Source organism: Podarcis cretensis (assembly GCF_951804945.1).
Source record: "Podarcis cretensis genome assembly, chromosome: 4".
NCBI classification, from domain to species: Eukaryota; Metazoa; Chordata; class Lepidosauria; order Squamata; family Lacertidae; genus Podarcis; species Podarcis cretensis.
Window position 1 is genome coordinate 9,078,277 of NC_137173.1, and position 24,860 is coordinate 9,103,136.

General features: G+C 46.6%; 1 protein-coding gene across 9 annotated transcripts in view; it reads left to right on the top strand.

The window, feature by feature from the left end:
- The first annotated feature begins 8,729 nt into the window (after positions 1-8,729).
- Positions 8,730-24,860, top strand: part of EMSY (EMSY transcriptional repressor, BRCA2 interacting) — a 47,837-nt gene continuing 31,706 nt past the window's right edge. For 5 of the 9 annotated variants that reach the window (XR_013838247.1, XM_079973328.1, XM_079973332.1 and 2 more), the window contains exons 1-6: positions 8,730-8,878; positions 16,854-16,962; positions 18,419-18,518; positions 19,874-19,948; positions 21,547-21,728; positions 23,588-23,740. Coding sequence is in view for 8 of the 9 variants with exons in the window: in XM_079973328.1 (XP_079829454.1) it covers positions 16,893-16,962; positions 18,419-18,518; positions 19,874-19,948; positions 21,547-21,728; positions 23,588-23,740 (580 nt within the window). In the remaining variant the exon portion in view is untranslated. Of the gene's footprint in view, positions 8,879-15,318; positions 15,449-16,853; positions 16,963-18,418; positions 18,519-19,873; positions 19,949-21,546; positions 21,729-23,587; positions 23,741-24,860 lie in introns of all 9 variants that reach the window. The other 4 variants (XM_079973330.1, XM_079973334.1, XM_079973335.1 and 1 more) reach the window with 2 other exon arrangements.

A 24,860-nucleotide genomic window follows, 5' to 3' on the forward strand; every position in this document is an offset into this window, starting at 1 on the left:
CTGAGACCTGCAGGTATAATAGGGTGGTAAACAAACTTAATTAGGGACGCTGGTGGCGCTGTGGGTTAAACCACAGAGCCTAGAACTTGCCGATCAGAAGGTCGGCGGTTTGAATCCCCGCGACGGGGTGAGCTCCTGTTGCTCGGTCTCTGCTCCTGCCAACCTAGCAGTTTGAAAGCATGTCAAAGTGCAAGTAGATAAATAGGTACCGCTCTGGCGGGAATCATAGAATCATAGAGTTGGAAGAGACCACAGGGGCCATCGAGTCCAACCCCCCACCAAGCAGGAAACGGCGTTTCCGTGTGCTGCTCTGGTTTGCCAGAAGCAGCTTAGTCCCTCGGCCAGTAAAGCGAGATGAGCGCCGCAACCCCAGAGTTGGCCACGACTGGACCTAATGGTCAGGGGTCCCTTTACCTTTTAAACAAACAAACTTAATAAATAATTATTGATTTTATTGATTATTTTTTTTAGAGGATGGTAAGAAAGGGGGTTGCTTGTGATCTTATCTGTAAGCCACCTTGTCCCTGGACAGGGGGAAAGGCATATAAATAAATGTATTATAATAATAATCCACTGAACAATAATTCTTAGGCTAATTTGAGGGAAGTCAGAGCAGTCCTGCTTTTTCTGATGAAAGGCAGTATGATTTTTCTTACCTCCTCCTAACCATGTTCACTCAAAAGCCAGCCCCACTGTCTTCAAGGAAGCTTATGCTCAAGCAAACCTGCAGCCATTTATGTGTGCTGAAGACTTTGAGGCTTCATTGACTGCCCTGGGTTGCAAGGAAGGTTCCTTCCTTTGAAAAATCCCACAGGGTATGTGATTCCTCTGAGGAATGCAGTTTGAAATTTAGGTTTGATTACTGAGAGTGTGGCGAGCTGAACTCCTTCAGAAATCTGCTCTGGAGTTTATTAAAGGTAAAGGTAAAGGTACCCCTGCCCGTACGGGCCAGTCTTGACAGACTCTGGGGTTGTGCGCCCATCTCACTTAAGAGGCCAGGGGCCAGCGCTGTCCGGAGACACTTCCGGGTCACGTGGCCAGCGTGACATCGCTGCTCTGGCGAGCCAGAGCCGCACACGGAAACGCCGTTTACCTTCCCGCTGGTAAGCGGTCCCTATTTATCTACTTGCACCCGGAGGTGCTTTTGAACTGCTAGGTTGGCAGGCGCTGGGACCGAGCAGCGGGAGCGCACCCTGCCGAAGGGATTCGAACCGCCGACCTTTCGATCGGCAAGTCCTAGGCGCTGAGGCTTTAACCCACAGCGCCACCTGCGTCCCTCTGGAGTTTATTACCCCATATTTATTTATTCCCATTGCTCCCAGCCAGCCCTGATTTTTATTTTTTTTTAAAGGATTTGTTCCATTACAGCCTCCAACCCATTGTTTTAGCAAAGACCAAGGCAAAACCCAACTTAAAAAACAAACAAAACTCCTTTGTGATAAAGCTTCCAGACATTCACACTCACCCCAAGTGTCCTGGAAATGGCTCTTGTATAATAAAATATCCAGAGCTGATCCATTAAAAAGACTTTTTCCTGTTTGGTAGTGAGTTTTTAAGTATATGCGTGCTTTAGATTAACTGAGAGAATCCCCCTTTACATTTCAAAAAATCCCTCTACGTGCATACAGTTAATATTAGTGCGTCTCTGCCTTTGAAACCATCAGCATTCAAATATGCATTTGCTGTATGTTTTTCTAAAGAGCTTTCCAGATGTACATTCACATTTAATTTTATGTTTTTAGCGTGTTGGGAGGCTCAGAGCTGCATCGTGCCACAGTCCAAGGAACATTATTGGTTTCTATCTTTTCTCTGGGGCGGGTGAGTAGGAATTCTGCTAGAGTTTCTTGTTGTGTGGATTAATTTTAAAATGGCCATGCAATTTCTACCATGAGCCACATACAGGTGATATAGTGATAGATCAGTGGCCACAAGTAGATAATTTTCATTCCTGAACTTCTCCTGCAGACTTAAAGAAATAAGAACTGCATAAATTTGTATGTGTGTATAACTTCATTTCTCTCTGTTCATTTTCTCTCTCTGACACACGCATCCATTCACAAGCAATATATGACTATTCTTTTTTGAGTTTTATTTATTTATTAACATTCTTATGTTACATCGGTAAACATTATCATATTGTAGCCTTATGAGGCTTTGCCCTTGGGTGGGAAAAATATTGCACCCGGGAAAGGGAGATGGGAGTCAACAGACACTCAAGGAATAGTTTCGGAGAAAAAGCTTTTACAGTGGTGCCTCGCAAGACGAAAAGAATCCGTTCCGCAAGTCTCTTCGTCTAGCGGTTTTTTCGTCTTGCGAAGCAAGCTCATTGACGGCTTAGCGGATTAGCGCTATTAGCGGCTTTTAGCGGTTTATCGACTTAGCGGATAAGCAGATAAGCGGCTTAGCGGCTTAGAAAAAGGGGGGGGGAAGGAAAAAAAACCGCAGGAACTCGCAAGACATTTTCGTCTTGCAAAGCAAGCCCATAGGAAATTTGTTTTGCGAAGCACCTCCAAAACGGAAAACCCTTTCGTCTAGCGGGTTTTCCGTCTTGCGAGGCGTTCGTCTTGCGGGGCACCACTGTATTTCTACCATCCATGAACTGGTAGAAGGAGCAAATGTGATAGTTCACAAACAAGCACGGGTTCACAGTCATTTGCACAGAGCATATATTCCCCTTCCAGTTCCATCCCCTTTCTCCTCCCTCAGGAGTCCTGCCCCATGAGTTCTTCTGAGCATGAACAGAAAGCTCCTGTCTTGGGACTATTGTGGACTCTTGGCACCCTTCCCAGGAAAGGTGAATGAGAGCGGTTCAGCATGTCCAAAGATGTTGCAACTGAATGACATCAAAGTCAGTTCTCAGGCCTGCTCTGACAGAGTCTATTCATTAGCCTTTATGAAGCTCTCTTGTACTGATAAAAGTAATGATTTGCCTATGCATCTTGTGAGAAAACAGAGGAAAACTTTCGCTGTGGATTTTTAGAAGACAGAAAGGAATTTTGGACAGTTTTGAGGCTTGGTTGGGGGGGTGACTTCGGGCCCAGGTGGGGTCACCTGTCCTCACCTCCTTCAATATTACATTACAAGGCTTATTATAATATAATTTTCAGCATGTAAACTGTCCCTGACTATCTTACGACAATACAAAGTTTATATACCTAAAGAAACAAAACAAGGACAAAAAACTATTCCAAAATCATATATGTACCAACACTTTGGACTTTTTGTCTGTCCCGTTGTATATTCCTTTTTTACAAGTGAATGTACTCTTATTGTTGTATATTTCTTTACATTTTATCTAATACATTCCTATATCAATACGTACCCTTGGTCTTATTTCTCAACTCAGTCTCTCTCCAACAATATATGACTATTCAGCACCGGAACCAGTAACCACAGAAAGCTAAACCAGGGGTCAGCAAACTTTTTCAGCAGGGGGCCGGTCCACTGTCCCTCCGACCTTGTGGGGGGCCGGACTATATGTTGCCATGATTATGACCAACATTTTTGGCAAAAAACCTTGGAACCACAAATTTGCCCAGATGTGATTTTTTTGGGGGGCGGGGTTCCCTTATCCACTTCATTTGCATTTTACGCATTGACAGTTATTATTTATCTCGTAAGGCGGGGTGGGGGGCTGAGGTAAGTGCGCCATTCCTGTCAGCCTTGGAGAGCATGTGCGCATGCATGCGCACAGGAAAAAGCCATTGGCCACGCTAAGTCAGGCCGGCGCCACTCAAACAAAAATATTCATTTCCCCGTGAGAGGGAAGACGAGGTGGCTGCTAATTACTTTTCCATGGCTCGTACTGTGTAGCTAACATGCGGCCTCCCCAGCAGAACGCAGAACTGTTTTGGAGTGCAGCTACCGAGGCGCTCCTTGCTTCCTGTGGCAGGGAGTACCGCCGCCATAGACAGCGGCAAGCATCGCTCTTGGCAGCTCCATGGTGGAAATCCGAACTGTGGCTCCTTTCCCCTCTCTCCCACCCCGGAAGAAAAGATTGCTGCTGTGGTGTTCGTACGGAGCCCCCAGTCGTCTCAGAGTATTGACCAGTACCCCACTAATCCGCTGCTAACCCGGTAAAATCACTACATTCTCAATCAGGAAATAATAATAATAATAATAATAATAATAATAATAATAATAATATATTATTATTTATACCCCGCCCATCTGGCTGGGTTTCCCCAGCCACTCTGGGCAGCTTCCAACAAAACACTAAAATACAATAACCTATTAAACATTAAAAGCTTCCCTAAACAGGGCTGCCTTCAGATGTCTTCTAAAAGTCTGGTAGTTGTTGTTCTCTTTGACATCTGGTGGGAGGGCGTTCCATAGGGCGGGTGCCATCACCGAGAAGCCCCTCTGCCTGGTTCCCTGTAACCTCACTTCTCACAATGAGGGAACCGCCAGAAGGCCCTCGGAGCTGGACATCAGTGTCCGGGCAGAATGATGGAGGTGGAGACGCTCCTTCAGGTATACTGGACCAAGGCCATTTAGGGCTTTGAAGGTCAGCACCAACACTTTGAATTGTGCTTGGAAACGTACTGGGAGCCAGTTTAGGTCTTTCAAGACCGGTGTTATGTGGTCTCGACGGCCGCCCCCAGCCACCAGTCTAGCTGCCGCATTCTGGATTAGTTGTGGTTTCCGGGTCACCTTCAAAGGTAGCCCCACGTAGAGCGCATTGCAGTAGTCCAAGCGGGAGATAACTAGAGCATGCACCACTGGTGAGAGAGTCTGCGGGCAGGGAGGGTCTCATCCTGCGTACCAGACAGAGCTGATAAACAGCTGCCCTGGACACAGAATTGTGTCAAGTTAATAAAGAAGAGTGTAATTTATTTCAGACACAAACAAATTTTAACAGCATTCCAAAAATTGTTACTCTTTACTTTCTTAGTCTTATTTTCCTCTCTCTATCTCTTCCTTCACTCAAGAACCCACTGCCCTAACTGTCTCTCTATTTCCAGCTGCTTCTCCAACTACCACCAAACCAACCAACTAACCACCAACAACTAACTCAAACCTCGGGGTAAGCCCTTTTATAAACAGGTAGGTTCCGCCTCCGGCTTTCCAACTGGTCTAAATTTTTAACCCTTTCTCTCTCCCCTGTTTAAACATTTTCAAATGAACTGGCAAACGCCGCATCTGCGCACGAGCGACAGATGGAGAAGGGGCTTCTCTCAAGCAGCCGCCTGCCTCACTTTTGACCCCCAAGCCTGGCTGAGTCGCAAAAACCCATCACACGCGCACGTTGTGCGGGTGCCTGGATTCCCGGACTGCCTGCGGGCCGGATCTAGAAGGCAATTGGTTTTTGGGGTTTTTTCAAAAACAATTATTGGTTTTCTAAGTTTATAACAAATATAACATACAAAAAAGAAAAAAGAGCATACAAATAAGCACATAATCCTTCTAAAATCCAATTTAATTTTCATTGTTAACTGACTTCCCCCCAACCGAATTCCATTGTATCCCCTTGTAACAGTTTTCCAATATCTTCTTTCTAACAAAATTTACTTTTCCAAATTACTTTCTTTACTTCTTTTCATAGTTTCTCCCATAATGTTTTACAGTTTAGTCATATTCTATTCCTAAGCCAAATTGATAAATTCAAGTAGCTTCTACTTGTCTTATATTGGATCTAGAAGGCAATTGGGCCACAGGTCTTAGTTTGCCGACCCATAGGCTAAATTTACGCCAGAGAGCATATACCATACATTTAAAGCACTTTATTTTCCAACAAAGGATCTTGGGAACTGTAGTTTATCCCCTAACTGAGCTACAATTCTCAGCACACTTAACAAGCCACAGTTCTCAGGAATCTTTGGGGAAAAGAAGGTGCTTCAAATTCATCGTTTAACATCTGCATGCTGTTTTCAGCTCAAGGCTGAGTGGTGGTTTTTTTTGTCAAGGTCACCCGATTATTTTTTGGCGGGAGGAAAGAACAAATTGGTAAATCTGTCCTCTCTCTCTCTTTTGCAAACAGATGTCTTCTAAAGGTTGTATCTCCTTGGCTCGGGGGGCCACAGAACTCCATACCCTCCAACACTTTTCCAATGAAAATAGGGATGCCCTAAGAAAAAGTGAGGAACGCCGGTGGCGCTGTGGGTTAAACCACTGAGCCTAGGGCTTGCTGATCAGAAGGTCGGCAGTTCGAATCCCCGCGACGAGGTGAGGTCCCGTTGCTCGGTCCCTGCTCCTGCCAACCTAGCAGTTCGAAAACACGTCAAAGTGCAAGTAGATACGGTAAATAGGTACCGCTCCAGCAGGAAGGTAAACGGCGTTTCTGTGCGCTGCTCTGGTTCGCCAGAAGTGGCTTCGTCATGCTGGCCACATGACCCGGAAGCTGTACGCCGGCTCCCTCGGCCAGTAAAGCGAGATGAGCACCGCAACCCCAGAGTCGGTCACGACTGGACCTAACGCTCAGGGGTCCTTTTACCTTTAAGGAAAACTGGGACCAAATCAGGATCAAATCAGAAACTGGGACAGCTTCTGTGAATCCAGGACTGTCTCTGGAGAGTAGAGACACTTACACAAGCACAACGTCCCGACAATCACACACATACAAAAAGCTGGTATTGCAACACTACTGGTCTTACCATTAAGCGGCTAACCCCAAACTTAAACAAGGACTGAATTTAAACCAGAGAAGAGGAACAGCATTGTCTCCCTGTGCTGTAGCTAAGTTATACGTTTTCTTTTCTTCCCTGTTCACGCAATCCAATCGGAAAATTGCAGATAATTTCAACATGCTATTGGGAGCGATGCACACAGAGAAAAACCGGGGTGATGGGGCGGGGGGAACGGATCCTTCACTGTTTTTCTAAGAAAGGAAAACAGGTTTGCCTGACGGCTTGATGACAGTCGTGAACCCAAGACTCGCCCCGTGGCAGGAATGAGCTCCAGGATTCTGACAGGAGTTTCCTAATTTTATTGCTTTTTCCTCCAGGCTCCATTAGTGCCGAGGTCCCTGCAGCATTTCCAGGGAACTCCAACCTGGTAATTTCCGTGGAAAAAAAATTGGCCCGAGTCAAGCCTGACACCGAGAAGCTGTCAGCGAGATGGGCTTTCCCCCTCTGCTTTAAATGAGCATTGTGCATTGCTCTCTGATCTGTGGCTTCCATGGCTAATGTCTGGTCCGTTGTGCCTGATGTCAGCACTTTGGACTGAGACAGGGAGAGAGGAACACATCTGGAACATAATAATGGGGGGGGGGGAATCATAGCATTATCTGGAAGGAGCCGCTGGCTGCACCCAGTCTGCACAGGGTGGACATAGCAAATCTGATGAAATAAAAAAAATAATATACATATGAATTTAGAATTATTTTGAACCATGGTGCTGGAGGAGACTCTTGAGAGTCCCATGGGCTGCAAGAAGATCAAACCTCTCCATTCTGAAGGAAATCAGCCCTGAGTGCTCACTGGAAGAACAGATCCTGAAGCTGAGGCTCCAAGACTTTGGCCACCTCATGAGAAGAGAAGACTCCCTGGAAAAGACCCTGATGTTGGGAAACAAGGAGAAGGGGATGACAGAGGACGAGATGGTTGGACAGTGTTCTCGAAGCTACCAGCATGAGTTTGACTAAACTGCGGGAGGCAGTGGAAGACAGGAGTGCCTGGCGTGGTCTGGTCCATGGGGTCACGAAGAGTCAGACACGACTTAACGACTAAACAACAACAACAGCACACTGCACTCTGACATGAGTCCGACATGACTAAACGACTTTTCCAGGGAGTCTTCTCTTCTCATGAGGTGGCCAAAGTCTTGGAGCCTCAGCTTCAGGATCTGTCCTTCCAGTGAGCACTCAGGGCTGATTTCCTTCAGAATGGAGAGGTTTGATCTTCTTGCAGTCCATGGGACTCTCAAGAGTCTCCTCCAGCACCATAATTCAAAAGCATCAATTCTTCGACGGTCAGCCTTCTTTATGGTCCAGCTCTCACTTCCGTACATCCCTACTGGGAAAACCAAAGCTTTTACTATACGGACCTTTGTTGGCAAGGTGATCTCTCTGCTTTTTAAGATGCAGTCTAGGCCTGTCATTGCCCTTCTCCCAAGAAGCAGGCGTCTTTTAATTTCGTGGCTGCTGTCACCATCTGCAGTGATCATGGAGCCCAAGACAGTAAAATCTCTCACTGCCTCCATTTCTTCCCCTTCTATTTGCCAGGAGGTGATGGCACAACACAAAACACTGTTGCTGCATGTAGCTTTTATTTTATTTGTTTTTTATCTTATACATCCACTGTTTTTAATCTTTAATTTTTTGGGGGGGGGGGGGGCAAGAGAGTGGGAGCCTGAACTATAGCTTGTTTAGCTTATACGTACATCCGGCACCGCGTTCGACTGTGGAACAGCCCGCCACTGGAGATGGTGGTGATGATGTTGGATCCTCCTTCCTTGGAGGTTTCCAAAGCAGAGGTTGGACGGCCATCCTGCCACGGATGATCTTAGCCGAGACCCCCGCATTGGTAGGAGGTGGAGGGGGCTGGACTAGATGCCCCTGTGGGTCCCCTTCCAGCTCCACGACTCTATGATTTCCCAACCCCCCCCCCCCCCCCCTCCTCTTCGGCCGCCCTCAGCCAAAGCGCTGCTCTCGGGAGCCGGAAGCGCTTCATTGATTCCAACCCGCCGGCGTTCGAAGCAAAGGCTCGAGAAAACTACATCCCCCAGAATGCCTCGGGGGGGCGCCGGCCTCCTTTCCCCCACCCCTCCCCTTCTGCGCGTGCGTGCCGCGCCTGCGCGCGGCGGCCTTTTCTGCCCGCCATCTTGGCTCCCTTCAGCTGGCGCCGACGCCAAACAAACCCGCCGCCTCAGACGCCGAAGGTGCCCGCCGAGCTCGGGCGGCGCGGGAGGACCCATGGTTTCCCCGGGGGAGGAGCGGCAGGTGGGTCTCCCGGGGAGGAGGAAGAGGAGGAGGTGGGAATTGAGGGGGGGGGGGGAGGGAAGAGAGCGAGGAAGAAGAGGAGGAAGAGCAAGACCCTCCTCTTCCTCCTTTGAAAGGGGGGAAGGGCAGGCCTGTCGCAGGGAGTTCCTCAGGTCTCTCCTTCCCTGCTTGGCTCTCCTCACGTTTCTGAGTTTTATTGGCGTAAACTGAGGAGAAAAGCTATTTTTCGCTGACAGCAGCTCTTCTTTTTCTTTTTTTTTCTGGCGGGGTGGTGGGAGACAAAATAATTATAATTGTTATTATTATTATTCGTCGCCCTTTCCCTTCCCTCCAACCCCAGTGGGTTAAATAGGCAGCTCCCTGTTATCTCAGGGAGATTTGCTTTCCCTTCTTGTGTGTGAAATAAATGATCGCCTCTCTCCTTCCATTTCACCCCCAGTTTGAATGGGAGCTGATTTGCCTCAGTTCCAGGACTGGTTGGGGCGGCTCCTCTGCAAGCCTGTCTTCATCCCCTTCCTTCCCTCGTCTCTTTTTGTGTGTGTGGGGGGGAGAAATAATGGCCTGCCTCCCTCCCTCCCTCCCTTCCTTCCTTCCTTCCTTCCTTCCTTCCTTCCTTCCACCTCTTTGCATCTACATCTCCCGCTGCTTCCAGGTGGATGGAGCTCCCTTCCTACATCGAAGGAGTTCATTACCCTCAATTATATAGGATCGCTCCTTTTCCGCCTGCCTCTCTTCAACGCCCCCCCCCCCAATATTTGGGAAGAAGAGAAAATAGAGATACAAACACCATCGCCCCTCTTTCCTTTCCATCTCTTCTATTTACTACCCCCTTCCTCATTCATTGGCTGCGTTATTATTTTATTTACTTTCCCCTCCCCCTTGATTTTTTTTTTTGGGGTTGTGGGTGTGCTAGTGGGGCACAGAAGAGACTATATGTGGTTTATCTGTAATTTCCTCATTCCTGCCTCCCACCCTCTGCTTTCGGGGGAGAGTCAAAAAAGACGGAGAACTGTAATTTTTCCTATCTGCCCTCCTCCTTTCTCCGTTTCCAGCTGTTCGATTTGACTGATATTCTCCACCTCTCGAAGTCTCTCCCTCCCCAAATCGCCTTCTTTTCCATATCATGTAATATTTGGGTATATTGTTGTTTGGCGTAGCCTCTCATCGGATTCCACCGCTGATTGGTTGGTGCCTGGTTCTCATTTATGTACGTTTGGGCTCCTGCTACCTTTGCTCTCTCTTCCTCCCAGCTTCCTTTTCCTCTTCCTTGATTTGGGTTTATTTCTCCTCCTTCCCCATGTGTCTCCCTTCCCCATAAAAAAAAAAGTGGGGCGGGGGGAGTAGTTTGGATGTGTTTGTTACATTTCTCCCTACCTTTCTCCTCTTCACCCTCCCCATCTGATGATCTTTACATGCATTCCTTTTCCCCAGCCCTTTCCCTTCCCATATGTGTGTGTGTGTGTGTGTGTGTGTGTGTGTGTGTGTATATGTGTGTGTATGTGTGTGTGTGTATATATATATATATATATATATATATATTCATTCACACCTTTGTGTGGGGTGCAATAAGGAAATAACTGCCCCCCTCCCCGTTTAGCACTCCTTGGTTGGTGCTACTTTGCATGCCTGCCTCCCTCTTCCCCAATTCATCTCTATGGTTTTTATCTTGTTTTTAAGGGCAGGAAAGAAAGAGCGTTTCTGTGTCCCATCTCCCTCCTCCTTGCCTGCCGTTTGATTGATTTGCTTAGCTGCTTTTTCTGTTTCTGCCTCTGATTCTCTTCCCTTTCCTCCAAGGGGTTCTTGCCAAGTGGACCCATTTCTTTCTTTCCCACCGGAGATTCCTCTGTGGCACCCCCTCCTCCCTGCCCTCTTTTCCGGCCTTCCTTCTCTGTGGTCTGCTTTTGTTGGCCCCTTTCCTTCTCCCCTTAATCCTCATTGTCCACCATTGCAAATAGTAGTGGGTAGTTAGTCTGTTGTCGAATGAAATATGCCCCTTTTTCTCGCTTTGACAAATTCATTCTCAATGTGGCAGCCCATTTTGAACCCTTTTCCTCACCAAGCCTGCAGCCTTGAGTTTGCCTACTTGTGAGGAAGTTGTGTGTTGCTCTCGGTTGATTTGACTATTAAGTAAAATAGGATCTGGTTCTGCAAGAATCAGCAGCATGCACGCACAAAATCAGTGATTCATTTTCCATCTTGGGCGTCAGTTTTTATGGCCATCAAGTTTTAATGCTCCAGCGGCCAGTTCCTACGTAGCATGATGGACCCACCAGGCCAGGGATGGAAAACTTGTGGTCCTCCAGATGTTATTGGCCTACAGCTTCCATCTTTCCTGATCCTTGACCTTCCAGGCAGGGCCTGATGGAAGTTGTAGTTCAGCAACATCAATCAGATGGCACATTTCCTGTCCTGCATGTACAGTTTGTGTGTTCCTCTTCCTCTTCTCATCAAAGTTTTTTTTGCTTTGTTTTCTGGTTCTGTCCAGAACAGAACATGTATAAATTTGGGGTGGGGAGGAGTGGCAAACTCTTCTGAGATCCTTCAATTAAAAGCATTAATTAGGCTGCAATCCTGACGTCACTTACCAGAGAGTAAGTCCCGTTTAACTCAGATGGGCTTAATGTTTGATATGCACAGAATTGCACTGTTAGTTAACTAATTGGTATACAGAGAGGGCAAACTTGAATCTGTGAGGCTTGGAATTAAGGAAACACAATTACCGTCCTTTTCCATGTATAAGACCAGGTTTTTTTAAATTTAAAATTATGTGAAAAACTGTGGGTCGTCTTATACACGGGGGCAATCTCTTCTTAAATTGGAGTCCCTAAATTGCAGTCTTATACATGGGGGTGTCTTATACATGGGAAAATATGGTAAATTTTGACACTCACTTTGGCTCTGGTTTATTACTTTTAAAAAAATGGGAAGAAGAAACGGCAAATACGAAAGCTGACCTTTTCTTCTCTGCACAAGTAGCGTCTTGTTCATTAAGTCATCTCTTCCTTCCACATGTCATAAAGAAGGTTTTGATAACAGGCATATGTATTCAAGTTTAATTGCTCAACTAGTTAAGATGTAGCTGATCTGTTTTAAAATCAAAATCCTTAGGTCAGTTGACAAACCAGTTTGGTGTCACCTGCTTTTCTGGTGGTAACTGTTTTTGCGCTGCCAAATCCAGAACGTTTATCCGTGACCTGAGGGCCTTGCTGCCAGTGTGTGGGTGTGGATATGCTGTTTAGATAGCTCCAGGGGGGCTATTAAGGCCAAACTAACCATTAATTCATTGCTTTGTGGAGGAGGGCCCCAGCCAGGTTTGCAGTGGCTTAATCAGGACTGTGATTGTGCTATGTTAGTATCAAAAGGTAGGGTGTGTGGGGTTTCAGGGGAGGGGGGAGTATCTCTGGTGGGGGACAAGTTGTGCTTCTCAGGGGTACCTTGTCCACCTTTGGTCCCCACCCTGCATTCAGCCTCCACCTGTGGCTCTTAGAGTAATAATAATAATAATAATAATAATTTATTGTTTATACCCCGCCCATCTGGCTGGGTTTCCCCAGCCACTCTGGGCAGCTTCCAACTGAATATTAAAAACAATACAGCATCAGACATTAAAAACTTCCCTAAACAGGGCCTCCTTCAGTTGTCTTTTAAAAGTAAAATAGTTATTTATTGCCTTGACATCTGCTGGGAGGGCGCTCCACAGGGCAGGCGTCACCACCAAAAAGGCCCTCTGCCTGGTTCCCTATAACCTCACTTCTCGCAGCGAGGGAAACGCCAGAAGGCCCTCGGTGTCCGGGCTGGATGATGGGGGTAGAGACACTCCTTCAGGTATACAGGACCGAGGCCGTTTAGAAGCTGTTAGCATGTGACATTGGCCACACCATGGTAAATAGATTTGACTGACCAGCTAAACCAGGTGAGGGTAGCTGATGGGTGTCAAACCCTCGGTATGTTGGGGACTTCCCCTGCATGTGGAGACAGGCTATGGCGGATCGAGCGGGCGAGGCCAGTAGTGGGTCCAGTTGTCAAGAAGGCATTTTCTGCATGTTCTGTAGAGCAGGAGTAGTCAACCTTTTTATACTTACCGCCCACTAATGCATCTTTCTTGATGGTAAAATTTCCTTTCCGCCCACCAGTGCTCGATGGAAGGAGGATTCAGCTTGCGCCGTAGAACCTCCTACCGCCCACCTAGAATCCTGAAATGCCCACTAGTGGGCGGTAGGGACCAGGTTGACAACCCCTTCTGTAGAGGGAAGTGAGGGGCAGATGGGGCTTGTCTTCTTTGCTTACCTCAGCAAATTATTTTTCAAAATTACAAATACCTAAATACAGACGGTCATTTACCCTCGTTAGATTCAACGTGCTGCCCTCTGCCTTACTGCAGGGCAGATTCGAGGGTAAACCATACGCGGAACGAGTGTGCCCCTGAGACTTAATGGAGGTAGAAACTGTGTCTCATGCCTTGTTATGCTGCCGTTTCTACGGGGATATACGCTCGTTATTTATTGCCCCTGCTAAGCAAAAATCTCCAAATGAATCTGAACTTCAGTGTCTAAAATCCCTGGTAGAGGACAAGGATCCCGAGATCACGTTAAGGGTAGCCAAATTCTGTGTGATTGCCATAAAACTTAGAGAACAAGCTGTGCTATCATAATGATTAAGGCCTTAAATGATAATTTTAGGTTATATGTTTGTGACTAAGTTTTAATTTGTATTTTTTAACTGTTGCTATATCTGTAGTGTCCCTGTTATACCTAATTACAAATTCAAATGTACCCCTATCGTGTTTTATGACTTCCTTGATATTGTATGTGGGCTGGTCTGTGATCAAAATAATGAAATTCAATTCCCTTTCCGCCCACCAGTGCTTGATGGAAGGAGGATTCAGCTTGTGCCGTAGAACCCCCTACCGCCCACCTAGAATCCTGAATCGCCCACTAGTGGGCGGTAGGGACCAGGTTGACAACCCCCGCTGTAGAGGAAAGTGAGGGGCGGTTGGGGACTTGTCTTCCTGGGAAGGGAGACATCTTGGAGAAGGAAGGAAAGCTCTGATCCTAAACCTCTTCTGTGTTGCGGGATATCTTCAGGAGAAGAAGGCTAAGGAGTAAAAACCCAACACGAATTGGGAGTGGAGTCCCTAGGATGGTTGGATGGTACTCGTGCTCCTTCTGGCAACCCCTGCAGCCAAGCTGGTACCTAACAAATGGCTTGCCTTTCCGTTGGACCACATCAGCGAGTCTGAGAGGGGTGGCCTGTCATCTGGGCAGTCTAGGAGCTCCATAACACAGTGCCCAGGCTTGCGCCCCATGCCCGATTTTCAGCTATGTTTCTTTTGTATTGTATTTCGCCTCTATTGATGCCTTCTATTTTTTTTTTTTTCTCGTGTGCCGCCTCGAGTCTGCTGTCTTAATAAAATTAATGAACAGATCCTTCCCTGCCGTGAGACACTTGGCACTGGCTTTCCTCAGAGTTTTGTAGGGAAACAGTCCTGATGTTGTCGTGTGTCCTGCAGACAGAGTCGTGTTAGGAGGGAACTTGTCCAGAGGGGGTGACTAGGATGCTGCTGTATCTGGAAGCCAAAGTCCTAGGGGGAGCGGCTGAAAGAGCTGGGCATGGTTTTCATCTGGAGAACAAAAGTTTAAGGGGAGATCTGGTCAAGAGGTCCTTACCTGGAGGACCATCATGCAGACGGTGGAGCAAACTTGTTGCGCCAGACCAGATCAAATGGGTGGAAGATAGCAGGGAATCTGATTTTGGCTAAGCATTAGGGGGAACCTGCTAGTGGTATGAACTATTCAGCTGTGGAACGGTCATCTTCAGGAGGCGATGGGCTCTTTTTCACTTGTGGTTTTGAACCACACAGAAGGTTGATGACAATCTGCCAGGGACGCCGCAGTTGCAGACTTCTGCCGTGAGCCAGGGCTTTGGGCTAGATGGCCTTAGATGACCTTTCCAGTTCTTACCATTCAGCATCGGTCCTGTTGCTGGCATTTCCTTCCTGAACTCCAGTGGCTAGTTTTGTAAGGGTTTCTTTTTCTTTTTCTTTTGCTGTCTCTGGGGTCCATGAAAGATGAGTGGACATGAGATGGGTCTCTTTGCTTCCACAACACTTTGGGAGTCTGGTGCCATGTAAAGCAGGTCTTTTAGGTTGACCCAACCTAAAGCACCGTTGGAGCACCATTTCAAAAACAGCAATAGTCTCATCACCTCCATTTTCTCTCTCCGTGTTATATATGCCTTTAATTTCCTCTTAAGAAATATTATAACTCTATAGTTTTCACCCCCCCTGAGCTTTGAGATAAAAGGCAGGCAAGGGCTGTTAAATCTCCTGCATCTCATTTGCACCAGTATTTTATTTGCTTAACATTGTTGGCTGTAAATAATTGATTGTTTGGGGATTTGATTTCTTAATTGGTTTAGAATTGAGTCTTTTGGTGTTTCAGAGCAGCCCAGTTTTTCACTTCTGGTAAACGAATGCACCCTGCTGTTCCTGCTCCAATCTGACCCTTCTGACCTCCCGCCTCCGATTGAGCAGAAATAAGCATGATGATGGTACATGAACAAGAAGCAATGGTATATATATTTTCTGCATGAAGTGTCTGTGTGGGAATTAAAGGAAAGAAAATTAGGGACACGTGACCCTGCACAACAAAGCAGGACCGCAGCTGCCATCACCACCACCTCCTGATCTGGGGCTGATGGAAGTTTGAGGCCCACTGATTTGCCATTCCGGCTTTGCAATCTAATATAATATATAATATAACCAACCCAATGAAAAGCTCTAAAGTAAAGAGACAAACGATCCCACCCTCCTGCTCTAGGTAAATCCATTATTTTTTGTTTAGTTTGTTTTAATTTGCTGCATTAATTTTTAATGCTTCATATTCATTTATTTTAAACAGTACGCTTCTTGTTTTTACTGCTCTGCTAGCTGCCTTGGGAAAATAAACATAGGTTGAAGGCACAGCATTTAAACTGCACAAACAGAGAAATCTCAGTACTGTACAGTCATACACCTCGGGTTACAGCTGCTTCAGGTTGTGTTTTTTCGGGTTGCGGACCGCTGAAACCCGAAAGTATCGGAATGGGTTACTTCCGGGTTTTGGCGGTCGCGTATGCGCAGAAGCGCTAAATCGTGCTTTGCGCATGCACAGAAGTGCCGAATCGCAACCCGCATGTGCACAGCCGTGGGTTGCGAACGTTGCAGGTTGCAAACGTGCATCCCACATGGATCACGTTCTCAACCCAAGCGTCCACTGTACAAAGGACAGGTCACAATTTCGGTTTGTGGGTGTAGCAGCCATTTGTGCCCTGAGCTTTTGACTTGATTTCCTCTTCCTCCTCTCATGTGCCCCAGTCCCCTTCCTGGCTTGTGGCCTGGTGTAGCATAGAGGCTCATAGACTGAGCCATGAATGATGAAGTCCCAGTTCAGATCTTGCATCTATCATGAATTCACATGGCGGCCTTAGTCAAGCCAGTTTCACTCTGTCTCTTTCTCTCTGCATCTTTGCCTCTGTCTTCCTATCTGCAGTTTGGAGGATAATGAAAGTGACTTACCTGACGTCTGTGCCCATTCCTGGATAGAGAGAGAATCTGTCCACAGTTGTCTATATATTGGTAACTGAGCTAGGCGGACCAATGGTCTGTCCCAGTATAAGGCCAACTTCCTGTGTTCTCTAACTCAAGTTTTTATGGAACATACCCCTTTTGAGGTGGTTCCACGGTCCCAGAGAGTCTACACAGGCCAGATTTCTGCAGCCCACTTCCTTCTGGTCCCAACATGCCCTTGGGGAAAGCGAGGCAGAGAGACTCTTTACCTTTGTGCACCAGGGACTTTGTTAACCACTGTTAAATTCTTCAAACTTTGGTCCCCCCTCCAAGTGGCACAGGCGCCTGGTATTGCTTTGGTGGGTTAGCCTTTGGAAGCCTGCAACATCAGCCTGCTTTTCTCTTCCTTTGATTTGTGTCCATTTGCAGGGAGGCTGAGCTCCGTGGGAGCTAACCAACAGGGGAACAATGCCTGTGGTGTGGCCAACCCTGCTGGATCTCAGCAGGGATGAATGCAAAAGGATCCTTCGCAAACTCGGTATGCCTATGGGGTTCTTTGCTGGGGGGGACGGGTTGTCTTCTTTACACTGACCTGACACTGGCTACACATGTCTGAATGAGATCTGGGTCCCCAAGATGGACTGTAGGAATAATAATAATAATAATAATAATAATAATAATAATTTATTTATACCCTGCCCCCCCCCCAGCCAAGACCGGGCTCAGGGCGGCTAACAACCAATAATAAAAACAAGTTGATTTAAATACAATTTAAAAAAGATTAAAATACAACATTAAAACTTTAGGATGCAGCCTCTTCACAGGAGGAGAATGGAAAAAGAAAGAGGGGGAGGGAATCAAACTGATTCTAAGCCAAAGGGCAGATGGAACAACTCTGTCTTACAGGCCCTGCGGAAAGAAATCAGATCCCACGGGGCCTTGGTCTCATGAGACAGAGCGTTCCACCAGGCCGGAGCCAGTGTTAAGAAGGCCCTGGCTCTGGTTGAGGCTTATCTGACTTCCTTAGGGCTCGGGACCTCTAGGGTGTTGCTATTTATGGACCTTAATGTCCTCCGTGGGGCATACCAGGAGAGGCAGTCCCGTAGGTACGAGGGTCCTAGGCCGTGAAGGGCTTTAAAGGTCAAAACCAGCACCTTGAACCTGACCCTGTACTCCACCGGGAGCCAGTGCAGCTGGAAAAGCACTGGGTGAATATGCTCCCATGGCAGAGACCCTGTGAGGAGCCTTGCTGCAGCATTCTGCACCCGCTGGAGCTTCAAGGGCAGCCCCGCATAGAGTGAATTACAGTAGTCAAGCCTGGAGGTGACCGTCGCATGGATCACTGTGGCCAGGTTGGGGCGGGAAAGGTAAGGGACCAACTGCATGATGCGGCGAAGGTGGAAAAATGTTGCCTTGGCTGTTGCTGTATGAATGAGGGAACCTTCTAGGGTAATGCTAGAGGACCCCCAAAAATGTGTTTCATCTTAATCGATGTTAGTAGTAAGTCTCTGTATCGTTACTCATCAGGGACTTTTCCCTGTGCTAGCTGACACTAAGTTAATCAGCAAAGCTTTGAGGGTTGTTGTCCCCTTTTTGGTTATTATGTTGTGTTAGTGACAGCAAGCATGTGGTGAAAATTTTCCCACTACTGTATTTTCCCTTCATTAAAGGTTTCCAGTCATAAGCTGGACAGCCACTTATCAGGGATGCCAGAGATCACGGGTAGTGAACCTATGGCCCTGCAGATGTTGGGGGACTCCTTCATCCCCGACCAGCATGCCCAGTGGTTAGAGGCAATGGGAATCATAGGCTAGTAATACCTTGAGGGCCATAGGCTCCCCCCTGATGTTGCAGAGGCAGATTTTTCCGCACATGGTTAGACTAGAGGGCTTTTGAGGTCCCTTAGAACTCTATGATTCTGTGATCTTTTTATTGATCTCTCTTCCCCCCTCCCATGTATTGTTCACTTTTAATCTTTCTCCTTTCTTTTATAGAATTGGAGGCATATGCCGGTGTCATCAGTGCCTTGCGCGCTCAGGGGGATCTCACAAAGGAAAAGAAAGACATCCTTGGAGAACTCTCCAAAGTGCTTAGGTAGATGGAACATTCTGATTTGTGCCCTGCCCATTCAACCCCACAAGGAGTGGCTTGCAATACAACAAAGTACTACAAACCTTAAATGCTTGAAACCCATTAATTCATGCAAGTTTAAAAGCTGCAACGAACAGCACCAAAAAATAAACACATATATCTAACAGCCAACGGACTGGCAGAATAGCTTAGTTTGCACTGAATTGCTGTTATTTTCAATAGAAGGTAGCAGAGAATTCCGCAGAACAAGCGCCATCACCAAAAAGGCCCTGCTATTCTTTTCTTTCCTATTTATTGATACAGTGCCTGACTTGCCATATGCCGTATGAAAGCTTCCCTTTATTAAATTTAGAACCTCCCCTTTAAGTAATATATAGTGTGGCTTGCACAATGGTCAATTAAAATAACATCATAAAATAACACACCACAGGAAGAAACAAAAACAGCAGCCAGTGCAGCACAAAGCCAATTCAGGGCAAAATGCTTTTTAGAAAATGTTAAATGCAGCTGTCTGCTCCCAGTGGGTACCGTCTTTGTTGCTGACCTTGAGAAAATTAAACATGACCATCAGTTACAATATAAAGGAAGACAGTGTCCGTTAAGGATGGTGAATCCTTGGCAAACCATGGTGTCTATTTATTTCCCAAACGCAGTCAGCAGTATCCAGTGGTTCTGTCAGTGCAAGGATTTATGCTTCTGCAGCGATAATTTCTCGCCCTCCTTTCCCCATGTGTACCCTGTGCCCTTTCCAGATCTGCTCCAGAGGGTTGGCGGAAACCCCAGAACAGATTTGGGGGTGCAAGCAGAAATCTTTACATTGATGGAATGCGGTATTTTGCACTACGTTGGATACTATCCACTGTCTGGCTGTTGATGCGTCCCAAAGGCAATGGCTGGTTGTTGATGGCGATGGAAACTTGCATTTGAGGAGAAAGGGACCACATGGTACTCAAGAAGACTAGATGGGGAATAAAAACTCGGTCTCGATAAAGGTCCACAAAATGCGTAGACTCAAATGTATTTTCAGAACTCCAGTTGAGCAATCTCAGGGAAGCTCTTTTGCTAAGGGTGACTTCCAAGTTGGCCACAAAGTGCCCTGGGTTATTGAATGTTAGGTTTGTTCCGCTCATTATTTTTGTGCAGAGACAAGCTTGTTTGTCTGACGAAACAGAAGGGCATTGGGAGACGATATATATCGCATTGAAGTCTGGACAGTTGAACCAGTCTCTGCTGGCAGGGCTAATTAAGCCCCATTATAGCATTGCTTTTGACAGCTATCCATTTCACTTTGATTTTTAAGGCCTTCAAAGCCTTCTGGCCTGTACCTCTGTGTCTAACACTTTGGTGTCTTTCAACAGCATTTCAACAGAAAGGCATCGAGCTGAAGTTCGAAGGGCCGTCAATGATGAGCGATTGACGACGATTGCTCACAAGTAAGGAGGGGGGCATATTATAATCCCTTTAAGTTTTTTTTTTAAATTAAGAAATGCAAACAATTAAGTGATATACAAATGCCTGAAATGAACAAATAGAATACCACTTTTGGTTTTCAAAAGTTAAACCTGCAGTCGTGCATGAACGGGTAATATATCACAAAAATATCACAAAAATAACACTGCCTATTTGCTTTATTTGTTTGATTTTAATAAGCCACGTTTTCATATAAAATATCACAAGATGTAACAGTATTACAATAAAAAAAAGGCAAGCAGACCTGTGAGAGCTGATTGATGAGGAATCTTAGGTTCGAAAGGCCCATCTGAATAACACAGTTTTTAGAAGGTGTCTGAAAATGAGCAAGGATGGTTCCTGCTGAACCTCTAGTGGCAAGGAGTTTCGCATACCCAGTGCTTGCCACACTAAAGGTTCAGCCCCTGGTAAAAGCCAACTGAACCTCGGGAGCAGGTTTTAGGAGGGGTGAGAACATAAGCTAAATACATATAGAGCTATATCCTTCCAGAATGAGGTTTGAGTGATAGGCGGTGACTTTTTTTTAGAGGGGAAATGATTGAGAACTGTCATTAGCATTACCCTTGCTTGGCTCTACCTCTGGTTAACTCCAGTGGGCCAGTTTTTCTGCAAGACCACTGCTTCTGGTTCTTTCAAACCTACTCCCAATTCAGTGTATTTTGCCCCGTGGTAATTGACACTTGCAATCTGCTAAACAGTACACTTTTAAACTGTGGTGTATTCGCTGAAGTACTTGGACTAGGACCCAGGATATTTGGACTTGATCAATTCCCTCTCGGAATATCTCAAAAATAAAAAAAAGTGCTCAGCACCTGTGACCTGATCCTTTTAACCGGAAAAGCGAGGGACCTTCCACCTGCAAACAGGTGCCCTCCAGCTGAGCTATGGATCCTTCCCATCCCATGAAATGACCATATTCTGAATAAGCCCATTGGTCTCTTTCACCCAGTAAATTAGACTTTGACCTCTCACCAAGGTTTTGGTCGGATGCCTTGCTAATGGAGATCCATTTTGAGCGGAAGGTTCTAGGATCTGGGACTGTCAACAAAGTTGTGTGCTCTGTCCAGTAGCTGGGTGAATTTACAGTCCACCCCACCTGGCGGTGGATTCGGGGAGGTTCATGATACCTGTCTGGAGAGAGATTTTCCGGTTTGAAAGACCTACAGTGGTGCCCCGCAAGACGAATGCCTCGCAAGACGAAAAACCCGCTAGACGAAAGGGTTTTCCGTTTTGGAAGTGCTTCGCAAAACGAATTTCCTATGGGCTTGCTTCGCAAGACGAAAATGTCTTGCGAGTTTTTCCGACTTTTTCCCCCTTCCCCCCCCTTTTTCTAAGCCGCTAATCTGCTTATCCGCTAAGCTGCTAAGCCGCTAAAAGCTGCTAAGCCGCTAATAGCGCTAATCCGCTAAGCCGTCAGTGGGCTTGCTTCGCAAGACGAAAAAACCGCTAGACGAAGAGAATCGCGGAACGGATTATTTTCGTCTTGCGAGGCACCACTGTATTTAGGAATGGGAGAACGACTTGGAACGGACAGTTTACAGACCTGCGTGTTTCTCCTTAGTATGTCTGGGCCCAACAGCTCTTCTGAGTGGTCGATTGAAGGCCGCCGCCTCGTCCCTCTGATGCCCCGGCTGGTTCCCCAAACCGCTTTCACCGTCACGGCAAACGCTGTTGCCAACGCGGCACTCCAGCACAACGCAGCTCTCCCTTCCCCAGCAGAGACAGGAAGCAAAGAAGGTGAGGGTAGGTGGCCTTCCTCTCTTTCAGATATTGGGAATGGGAGAAGGATGCTCTTAATGCTTCGAAAGGGACACCGGGCTTAGGCCTTCACCCGGGGATGCGGAACCTCTCTTCCTCAAGCTGTTGCTGGGATACAGGTCCCAGCAACCCTGATGATGGCATCTGAGAACATAAGAGAAGCCTTCTGGATCAAGCTAATGGCCTATCTCATTCGGCTTCCTGCCCTCAAAATGCCTGTGGGAAATCCACAAGTTTCCAGCAACCGGGCATTCAGAAGCATTGCTGTCTCCAGCTGTGGAGGCAGGACAGAGCCAGTGTGGTGTAGTGGTTAAGAGGAGTAGTCTCGTAATCTGGGGAACCGGGTTCGAGTCTCCTCTCCTCCACATGCAGCTGCTGGGTGACCTTGGGCCAGTCACACTTCTCTGAAGTCTCTCAGCCCCACTCACCTCACAGAGTGTTTGTTGTGGGGGAGGAAGGGAAAGGAGAATGTTAGCCGCTTTGAGACTCCTTCGGGTAGTGATAAAGCAGGATATCAAATCCAAACTCTTCTTCTCATGTCCAGCAGCCATCAATAGCTCTCTCCTCCAGAAATTTGTCTCGCCAGATTGGTGCATGCTCTAGTTATCTCCCGCTTGGACTACTGCAACACGCTCTATGTGGAGCTACCTTTGAAGGTGACTCGGAAACTGCAACTAATCCAGAATGCAGCAGCTAAACTGGTGACTGGGAGTGGCCCCTGAGACCATATAACACCGGTCCTAAAAGATCTTCATTGGCTCCCAGTACGTTTCCGAGCACAATTCAAAGTGTTGGTGCTGACCTTGAAAGCCCTAAACAGCCTCGGTCCAGTATACCTGAAGGAGCATCTCCACCCCCCTTGTTCAGCCTGGACACTGAGGTCCAGTGCCGAGGGCCTTCTGGCGGTTCCCTCGCTGCGAAAAGCAAAGCTACAGGGTACCAGGCAGAGGGCCTTCTTGGTAGTGGCACCTGCCCTGTGGAACGCCCTCCCTTCAGATGTCAAAGCGATAAACAACTACCTGACATTCAGAAGACATCTTAAGGCAGCCCTGTTCAGGGAAGTTTTTAATGTTTGATGCTGTATTGTTTTTAATATACATTTGGAAGCCGCCCAGAGTGGCTGGGGAAACCTAGCCAGATGGGCGGGGTATAAATAATAAATTATTATTATTATTATTATTATTATTATTATTATTATTATTGTTGTTGTTGTTGTTGTTGTTGTTGTTGTTGTTGTATGGGCGGGGTATAAATAATAAATTATTATTATTGTTGTTGTTGTATGGGCGGGGTATAAATAAATTATTGTTGTTGTTGTTGTTGTTGTTATTATTATTATTATTATTATTATTTTATTTTGTCTAATCCTCCTTTAAAGCCATCGTAACCATCACTGCTTCCTGTGGGGCTGATGGGAGCTGGACTCTCGATCCTTAAACCTTTGACACCTATATCAGGGCCCCTCTTACCACTTGTATAGAAGGCCCCAGCCTTGACCCAACTGTGCTGGCTGCCAATTAGTTTCCAGGCCCAATTCGAAGTGGTAGTTTTGACCTGTATGTAAACGGCTCAGGACTGCCTCTCCCCATATGATCCAACCTGGACCCTGCGATCATCATCTCAGGCCCTTTATTGTGTGCTTGCTCCAGAAGACGTCTGACGGGTGCCAGTATCCTTGAGCCAGTCACTGCCTCTCAGCCTAACATACCTCACAGGGTTATTGTGGAGGCAGACTGTGTATTCCACCTCTCGCCCCTTGGAGTGTAGGCTGGAGATGAATGAAGTAGACAGATGAAAACGCTTCGGTTGACGCATATCCTATTCTTCTCTCTCACTCTCTTCAGTGGTGGTTTGCTATTCCTACACAAGCACCACCTCAACCCCGACGTCCACTCCAGTCCCGAGCGGCAGCGTCGCGACCGTGAAATCCCCCAGGCCCGCCAGCCCGGCTTCCAACGTCGTCGTCTTGCCAAGTGGGAGCGCCGTTTACGTCAAGAGTAAGTGACACCAAGGAAAAGGAGGGCCAGCCTCCTCCAGAGGCAGCCAAGGTCTCGAGCATGGCCTGACGGATCTTTGATTTTGAATGCCATACACCAGGCCTTCCCCAACACTGCTCACAATGTCCTGCAAACCTTGGTAGCTGCCCTTTGGGCTTGGCAAAAATGAATGGATGGATGTAATAATGTGTTTGAAACAGCCAGCAGTTTGAGCTGTGTAAATGTGTAGATTCAGAGATGCTGGTTGGTAAGCATTGGTCAGTGGTGCAGCCAAAGTCCACGCCCCCGGAGCTTGGGGGTGTGTGGGTGTCTCCAAATGACCACCTAGAGAGTAGCAGGGTTGTTTTTTTTAAAAAAATAATTTTTATTGAGTTTTCCATTTTAACAATCAAATCACATTAAATATTCCAAATTATACATATACATTTCAAATAATCCTAATATTCTGCCGAATTATAATTTTTTTTGCTAGGGCTTCCCATGCTTCGAGTTCGGGGGGACTCTGATCATCTCATATCTCTGCTGCTTTTAATAGTCATTTGTAATTGTTCCTTTAATTCTTTCTGTCGTTTTCCTTCTTTCGCTGTCTCCGAGTTGTTACCACAAGCGAGCTGAAGTAGAATGAGTTGTTTCTGTGTGGATTTAATTGTATGATACCCCTCTGTCCGTGCAACATCTCCTCACACGCTGGTATTTCTGCCGAATCCATCCAAAAGACTTTTTGCTGCTGGCAGCCGCTATTTTCTCTCAGTTCCAATGAAACAATTGTAGGCGTCTACTCCTTAATTTTCCCAGACCGGTTGCATCAAACAGTAGCCTTTCCAGGAGAGATTTACCAAATCGAACTGGAAATACAAATATAGTGACATATTAAAAGCTCACCTCCCCGCTAGAGAGTAGCAGTTGATGAGGTCAGTGGTCAACAGGTTGTGTCTTTTATATATATATATATATATATATATAATATTTATTAATATTTTGCATAATAAAACAAGTATTCAACATAAACATTTAAACACAATAAAAGGCATAACAGAAAAAACAAACAGAAAAAACATAAAAATCTAGTTTTTTACTAACCATCTTCATAACCCTCTTTCCTGACTTCCTCACATCTCCC